This window comes from Nicotiana attenuata, unplaced genomic scaffold (genome assembly GCF_001879085.1).
Source record: "Nicotiana attenuata strain UT unplaced genomic scaffold, NIATTr2, whole genome shotgun sequence".
Taxonomy (NCBI): Eukaryota; Viridiplantae; Streptophyta; class Magnoliopsida; order Solanales; family Solanaceae; genus Nicotiana; species Nicotiana attenuata.
The window spans coordinates 204,162-212,771 of record NW_017671409.1 but is presented as its reverse complement, the minus strand read 5'-3'; the positions used below and the strand labels follow the sequence as shown (position 1 = coordinate 212,771).

The 8,610-nt window shown below is 38.0% G+C and overlaps 1 protein-coding gene across 1 annotated transcript; it reads right to left on the bottom strand.

The window, feature by feature from the left end:
• Positions 1 to 3,409: 3,409 nt before the first annotated feature.
• LOC109208118 (translation initiation factor IF-2-like) lies at positions 3,410 to 8,367 on the bottom strand. The gene is made up of 4 exons (XM_019371158.1): positions 7,978 to 8,367; positions 6,597 to 7,886; positions 4,028 to 4,105; positions 3,410 to 3,945 (listed from the first exon to the last, which is right to left on the bottom strand). The coding sequence occupies exons 1-4, from the start codon at positions 8,128 to 8,130 to the stop codon at positions 3,811 to 3,813; spliced, it is 1,656 nt and encodes a 551-aa protein (XP_019226703.1). The 5' UTR covers positions 8,131 to 8,367; the 3' UTR covers positions 3,410 to 3,810.
• Between the last annotated feature and the right edge of the window lie 243 nt (positions 8,368 to 8,610).

Below are 8,610 nucleotides of genomic sequence, written 5' to 3'. Positions count from 1 at the left end.
GGGCAAAACGGTCCCGGGCTTCACGGGCCTAATGGGTGGAACCGGCCCACTGTGGGCCTAAGACCACGCACGGGCCTAAGTGTTCCGAGCTATTTTTTTAAATTTTTTTTATCTAAGGCATTTTCTTGTAAATTATCTATATATATATATATATATATAGCCTTATATAATTTCTTGTAAATAATTCCATCTAGTCGGACAAGCTTTAGGAACCTTTCTCTCTCTAAGGACAAATTCATCACATTTTTTAAAATATTCTCTAAGTCTACTTCTACGGTTTGAATAAAAAAGCCAATTAAGAGCCATTTTAACCTTTTCAATTTCCAAATTTAAAATTTTCATACCATCACCGACGATTAAATGGTAAATATGACAAATACATCTAATATGGAAACAATTACTAAATGCAGGATTTAGTGTAATTGTAAGCAAGCCTATAGCATTAGTGTTACTAGAAGCATTATCCATAGAAATTGACATTATTTTATCTCTAATGCAAAAATATCTACAAATATCTGCAACTGTGTTAGCAATAAACTTACCTGTGTGACGTGAATTAATTATTCTATAAGCAATAATGCGTTTTTGCTTCCATTCTTCATCAATCCAATGAGTGGTTACAGTAAGATAATCACAGTCATTACCACTTCTTCCAATATCAGTGGTAATAGCAATGCGACAATCTATATGAGTAAATAAATACCGCAAATATTGTTCATATTCATGTTTATATTTATAAATATCGCTCTTTACGGTTGCGCGAGGCCATCCTTTATAAGTAGGATTAATAATGCACAAAGTGAGGGTTAGAAGGAAAACTATAGGGTAAGCACATAACAGTAACCATTTTTGCTAATTCTTCACGATCTTTATTTGGATCGTAATATAAAATGCCACCGGTAACAGTGTTTATTCCCGGTTGAACTAGATTTGACCCGGTACTAGGGTTAACCTCAGTACCTACACTTCTCCCCTCTAGTTGCGCTTTCATTTGAAGATATCTAGCTTTATCTCTAGGGTGTGTCCTTATGTGTCTAGTCAAAGTACCCGTACCGCTACGGTCTCCAGCAAATTTATGAGCCATCAAAGACCCACAAGTTTTACACTTATCCTTATTTTGTTCTCTTAGTTGAGTAAAAAAGTTCCAAACAAGAGATGTTTCGGGGCGTTTAGAACGTTGTCTATTAAAAGTAGGGGTTACTACATGAGGGTCAGGCGGGGCATCATTTGGATTATTATCAGTTGGGTTAACAACATGACTAGTAGGTGTATCATCTAAATCCGATTGCGTTTCATCTAAATCTTCATTTTCCTCATCATTTTCATCAATAGTTTCATTACGATAAAGAGCATTCATATATTCATCATTTAATTGTTGACCTGGTGCAACATCATGGCAAAATGGACTATCACTAAATTGAAAACAAGTGTTATCACTATCAAGAATAATAGGTGGAGGAGGACGGGTAACAGGTCTGGGTCGGGGAGCCGGGGGAGGGGTAGTAGCTTGGCGACTAGATTCACCAATTAGATTTTCCCTTACCACCAAACATTTTTTTCAAAGAAAAGGCCATATTAATTATAATTATACAAACTAAAACAAACAAAACTATAATATTAAAACTTAAGAGTTGGAACGAGTTTACCGAATTGACGAACAACTTCTTGAAAATTGTATATCGTTGAAGACTTGAAGACTTCAATTCACCAACTTCACAATTTTTCACAAATTGTAATAATAAAGTAAGCAATTATAGAAGAAAATTAGAGAGAGATTGATGATTTTGTGAGTAAAAATGAAAGAATGAGGGGGTATTTATAATTGAGAAAAGAGAAAAAGTGTAATTATAAAAAGTTTGGGGTTAAAACAAAGTTTGGGGCCAAATGGCTATTTTTTAAAATGCCAAACGGCTGAGATTGCAGGCCAACGGCTACTTTTTAAATTTCTAACCGTTGGCCTTTTTTTTTAAATTTTTTTTTTTTGAAAAGTTATCGTGGGGCCCGTTTGGCCTGTTAGGCCCGGTTGAACCGGCCCAAGCCCGCCTGCCGGGCCCGGGCTCGCGGTCTATTTGGGTAGGATCGGCCCACAGTGGGTCTTAAAGACCGTTTGAGACCTGCCCATTTGAACCGGACCGTTAGGCCCGTGGTCTCGCGGTCCCGGGCTGGGCCTGGCCCACAGTACAACATTAGGTATAGACTCAATTGATGTGTCAAAATTATGTGTTATTTATGTATATGGCCTTAAAATTTAAAAATAGGGGTAGTTGGAGTCTGACATGGTCATGGGCGGCCTCATTTGTCCAAGCACTATATTTGCAATTTTTCTTTTCCAAATAGCGTTGAATCACGTATTAAAGAATTCCCAGTATCTTACAAAAATGAAACTTCTTAGGTCAAAACTAAAATACTCATTTTTCCTCTTTTAATAGTAGTATTTATCTTTTTTAAATAATCTTTTAAATATTTTTACTTATAAAAGAGATGCAACTTTTTTTATTACATATTTATTAAATTTCTATAAAAACATTAATGTTTGAATTCACACAGTACAATTTGTTTCTTTGCTTTTTCAAATTACCCTCTGTTCGAGGAAAGTGATAGGCTACACCAACAAGGGTTGTGGTGGAGTGGTAAGTACTGTTTCATCTTTAATCAGAAGTCTCGGGTTCGAGTTTCTGGGTATGGAGTCGCCTTTGTTAGGGAGCGTTTTACCTTCCAATGTCAATGTGGGACTTCCCGGTGCGAATCCGGATTTAGTCGAGCCCCAATGTGGGTACCGGACACCGAATGGAAAACCCAAAAAAAAAAAAAAAAAAGAATAGGCTACAACTTGTGACATCCCTTGGACCATTTCTTTTAGGCTAGTTCTTGCCATATTTGTTTGCATTAGTCTCTATTTTGGAAACTATCTAGGAAAATAAGAGAACCTAGGAGGAGGAAAAATGGAAAATGTAGTATTTTCATTCCTTTGTTTGATTTCGATGGAAACAAGGAAAGAGAATTAATATTTGACTTTTCTTTCTCATGAATTCAAGTTTGTGGATTCAAGAAGAATTAAATTTTGTTTCCTTTTCTATTTTTCATTTCAGATGAATTCAGATAATTGAAATAACATAATAAAGAAGGAAAAGGTTAGAAACTTAACTTAACAGCCTCAACTAGACCTCAAAACTCCTGACAGACTTCTACCTTTGCAAGACTTAAATCAGACAAAAGTTCTAACGGTAATATATTAAATGGAATTTACCAGTACCAGCTCTTGTTTCTCCTAACCATTAGATCAACGGTCCAAAGCTGGTACAAGAGAGGAAAGCCAGCAATAAAATTCACATAAACTAAAATGCATTTTCGACATTTGAAAAGGCAACTGCTGATGAGGGATACTGCCCCAGAATTAAGAGGCATCATATATCTAGCAAAGGCATTTCTATCCATTCAATTCAACGTACTCAACAGTACATATAGCCCGCGAGCATGACTTTGTCTCCCTTAATTGTCATTAACCAAATTAGCAGAATAAGGTACTTATCAAATGACGAAATCAACTACAGATACAGTTAGAACTAAAACATACTGCATACTGTGCAACGGAATTTCAAATCCTGCTTTAACCTAACAAATTGACATTAACAAATACAGTCCTTAGAGGTAGCTACCCTGCCTCCAAGTCTAAGCGCATCTTCGTCCTGTCACCAACAACTAGCTCCGCACTGAAACTTCCTTGATTTTCATGGTTTCCAGCCTTAAATAATGTTCACCTGAGTTTAAGCATTGCCTCCATATTCCTAATCTCTGCGACAACTTCTTTTATCAATTTTGCTGCACTGGATTCCCCCCTGCTGCTGCTAACTCTTCTAACTCTTGCAATGCTGCCAGAGCAATTGCTGGCGATTCAGCATTTAAGCATGGCTTCAGAGCGTTTGCTGCTTCCTTGATTCTTGATTGCTACCAATGTTTTCAACATGGATAATATCAACACAACGGTACAAGAGTAGATTAAATTAAAATACTACTCACAGAGACTTACCATGTGTTCAAGTCTGCCCTTTAGTTCTTCATAGGCCACCACCAACTTGGGGTCCGAAACTGCAGGGGATGTCACATTCTAGGAAACAGGATATTTGCAAGGATTAAATTGGGAATAATTCAAACATGTGAAAATATTGCACCAAACTCAAATACGAGAGAGATCTATCATTGCCATAATCCATCCCAAGCCAAAGAAAGAACAACAAAGTTGAAAGAAAACCTTTCGTATGCAGAAGCAAATTCGTATTGGTTCAAAACCATTCTCTCAAACAGCGATAAATATTCTTTTTTTTATTGGTAAGCATCATCATCTCTTCTTTGTTTATTTATTTATCTATTTATTCAACTGTTTATTTTTGACAAGTATAAAAGCATCATTATATCTCATAGATTCCAAATCAGCAAATATTTTTTTACAAGTAACCAAATCAACAAATATACGTTCTGCTCATTTTGCTTGAATTATACATTTAATGCCATCCTCCCATCCTCACCCACTATAACAGATTCAAATAAAAAATCTTATTTTGTTTCAGCAAGAAACACTGCATTTTGCTACTATTTTTAGGCAAAGTTAACACAGAGGCTGAGAGGCCATCGTCTCTTCTCCAGGAAACAAATAAACACATGTTTGACACTTAAGCTTTCACATGTAAAAAAACCGGAACACCAGAATAAAACGCCAGAGAGACAATGAGTTGCAACAGCTACAAATAAAAATAAACACAAGTCACACAAGAAAAGATGATGTTGGGAGCAAAGAAAAAGAATGCCAGAAGACAAGCTAGGAAATTCCATCATCCAGAGACCAACTTTCCTCATATAATGTATTTCTTAGCTTCAGTTAATTTCAATTTTTTTTTAATTGCCAAATTAGACGCAATTTCCTCTGAAGCATTTAAGCAATCTATAAGTTAGTTCTTTATAATCAACTATCCCCTATCTTCTAGATCTCTCCCAGGCTAATTGTCTCTTCCTCAATTAGCTTATTCCTCATTCCCGTGCTCTTCTCAGAACCAAGAAAGCAGTGATCCAGCCAGTACCAAGCAACAGTAAAAATGAAAACATACATGAAGGTGAATTTTACATATAGTTTGTTGGAATTTCTTTTCAAGGAAAAAAGGGGTAACCCCAACTTTATTTCCATTTCTCATCTAAAATGGATACTTGATACCTCTATTGTGAAGATCGTCAATTAGTTACTATTTATATCTTGAATTATCATTTTCCACTAAAAGCTAGGTCAGTGTACTTCTCTCCTCTAGGAAGCGTCACACATGCTAAACTTGTACAACTTTTCCTTTCCTCATTCTTGTTATATACTAATCACAACCTATAAGAAAGGGAACCCTGGAGCAATGGTAAAGTTATCTTCGTAAAATCCGCCATTGATACTTGCACCAGAAGTTGGGGTGCGGCCCTTCCTGGACCCTGCGTGAACGCGGGATGCTTTATGCACCGGGCTGCCCCTTTTTACTAATCACAACCTATACATGTCCAAAAAATAAACGACGCACAATTACATTTTCTTTTTTGGTTCATTTAGTATCTCTACGGATCAAGCTAAAGAAAATATGATCCAGAGCAAAAGAATTCAACACATCTTTTACTTTCCATAATTTCCTCACTCTCGCTAACTGTATTCGGGTACTATTACCACCTATATATTTTTAAGAAATGGACGACAATTAATATCTTTTCTTTTATAAGGGATAAAAAACAGTATCTTGGATCTTTTACCTTAATCTATGGCAAAAAGGAGAATCATAATATGGTCAACAAGGAAAGAAAAAACTAACTTAACATCCCTATTATTATGCAACCACAAAACTTCCCATATTTTTATGGAAAGAAGCATAAATACCAAAAGATAACCCATGTATTATGGAAATCCTACACAAATATAACAAGTAATTATTAAAAAACAAATAAAAAGTTCTTATGTATTCAAGTTAATGAAATTTAAGAAGATAAACATTTTTATTTAACATTTTAGTCACACTTTTATTTAGAAAAGAGGACAGACTTTTGGAAACATGTGTATTTTTCAAAACTCTTAAATAGGAAATGACTACATAATTGTATTAAAAATGATTTTCTTACACTTTAAACATGCAAACTAAACATGTAAAGAATTTCTCATTTTTATTTTAGTTTGCTTATCTATTATTCCGCTTCAAATTATCTTAATTTATTTACTAATCCAAAAAAAATTATCTTATATTTACTAAGTTAGATGAACGTTAAATGTTGTCATTAAAATAAAATAGGGATAACATAATTATATTTGAGTAAGATGTCCATAGTATAGAGGATGTACATGTAAAATTTTAAAATACAGGGGTGTATCTGCAATTGAGTCAAGTGTAATTTACCCTATAAATAAAACCTATATCAGTGCCAAATTGTTAACACTTTATTCTCCAACCAAGACAAGACATCAACAAACATCACCCTTCGTGTAATGCTTTTCCTGCTGGTTTAGGGCGGAAGTTGGGTGCAATCACCACTAAAGCATAGTGAGACATTAAATAAAGCAAGTAAATACACTAAAGTAGTAGTTATACCTTTCTAGGTCGACCCAGAGGTTTTCCAGAAAGCTTCCTGGGTCTCTTAACAGTAGGAGCAGCGGCTGTAGCGCTGTAAGATTTTGGAGGCCGTCCACGCCGCTTTCCGAGGGGAGGCATAGCCCCATTATTTGTGACGCCACCACCAACAGCATTAGGCAAGTTTTGGGTTTCAAAAGCAGCAGCAATAGGCACATCTGTAACACCCACAGTAGCAGTAGGAGGTCCACTAGACCTTGGTGGCCGTCCCCGTCGTTTAGGTGTCGGAATGGCTCCACTCGGGACACCACCAACTGGAACATTGGTCACATTGGCACCAACAGAAGGAATATTTGCGACATTGCCACCGTCATTGGCAGCAGCAACAGCCGCATTCTTCCTGGGCCGACCTCGTCGTCCAGGAGCAGAATTTTTCCTGGGCCGACCTCGTCGTCCAGTGCCCATAGCTGATCCAGGAGCAGCAGCATCAACTGTCGTACTCTTAGGAGGACGACCAGGTCTCCTCTTAGTACCACCGCTCTGGTCCGGTAATTTGGGTTCCACGGATTTAACTACACTGGAGCCATCCTTACGGGGACGACCTGGTCGTCTCTTCGTCGTACTCTCTTCAGCTCCCGGTGCCGGAGCTAGCCCAACAGCAGGATTCTGAACTCCAACCGGCCCATCAGCTAGCCCAAGAGAAACAAACACGGATTCGGCACCAAGGCCCGCATAATTTTGGGCTTCAGTAGCAGCATAGGCCTGCGTCTGTGGCTGGGTCTGGAACTGTTGCTGAGGTTGGAGTAACGGGTCGGGCTGGAACTGTTGTTGAGGTAAGTACTGGGGCTGTTGTTGGATGAATTGAGGCTGGGTTTGGAATTGAGGTTGAAACTGGGCTGCTTGCTGCTGTTGGGCTTGAAGTTGGGCTTGAAGCTGGGCTTGAAGCTGGGCTTGGAATTGGTCTTGAAACTGGACTTGAGCTTGGACTTGAGGTTGGGCCTCGGGTTTGAGCTTAGGAGGACGACCAGGTTTCCTTTTAGTAAGAGAAGAAACATCAGTACCAACACCGTTGGAATCAACGTCGGCGGGAGGAGGAGGAGGAGGAGGAGCAGATCCAGGTGGTCCGGCAAGCATGTAAGAGTGTTTAACCATAGCAAGGTAGCCACTGTTCTTCAAACGCTTAAGATGGTGAGTCAACAAGGCTGAGTGATTCGGTGGAAGATTTGTGTAGACTCGATCTATATACTTAGCTATGGCTATCCTGCTTGACCCATCCCTCTCCTTTAACGCCGTTATCGCCGCCGTTATCATCTGTCATAGTTGGAAAAAAAAAAAATCAATCCTTTAGTCAAAAAAGAAAGAAAAAAAATCCACAAAATTTTCTCAAACAAGAGTAGCGTACCTCAGCATAAGGCGGGTGGGTAGGCGAAAAGAAAGGGGCAGGGGGAGGGGGTTGAGGAGAGGTAGGGGTAGGGGTAGGAGCATGGTTTACAACTTGAGCTGAATTAAACGTCGGTGGTTCGGTGGTCGTCGGTAGATCCATGGATGGGTCCATAAGGGCATGTATGTAATTTACAAATAAGCTTTGTGAAGATCCAGAAATGGTGAAATTGAGAGGAGAAATACAAGAAAAGAAAGTGGGTGTATAGTATAGAGAGAGAAAATAATAAGAAAAATAAAAGGTTTAGGTGGGGGAAGGAAGAGATTTGGATTGGACCGTTGGAGGAGCGGATGCGTACAATCACAGCCAAAAACCTAAGGGGGTAAGATCGGATTTAAGATGACAATTTTTGCGGATTTAAGTTTTTAATAAAGCAATTGTCTGACCTGTGTCCTTATCTGCCCCCCTTTTTTAAATTATGTTTGCATCTGTTATTTTCTGTATTTTCGTTTTCACCCCTCCTGACTTTTTATTGCCTTTTTGGACCACTAACTCAAATTTTCTCTTTATTTTCTTTCAAATAGTAATGACTTAAATTTGAAATCTATACCTTCGGTTTATTTTTACTTGGTACGTTTTGACTTTTCATGTCCA

What these genes read in the sequence shown, in the direction of transcription:
- LOC109208118 (XM_019371158.1), bottom strand. Translation starts at nt 8,130, where the DNA reads ATGGACCCATCCATGGATCTACCGACGACCACCGAACCACCGACGTTT. An exon ending in CCCACCCGCCTTATGCTGAG is followed by an intron (nt 7,887 to 7,977) that starts GTACGCTACTCT and finishes CAACTATGACAG; the next exon opens with ATGATAACGGCGGCGATAAC. An exon ending in AGGGCAGACTTGAACACATG is followed by an intron (nt 3,946 to 4,027) that starts GTAAGTCTCTGT and finishes AAACATTGGTAG; the next exon opens with CAATCAAGAATCAAGGAAGC.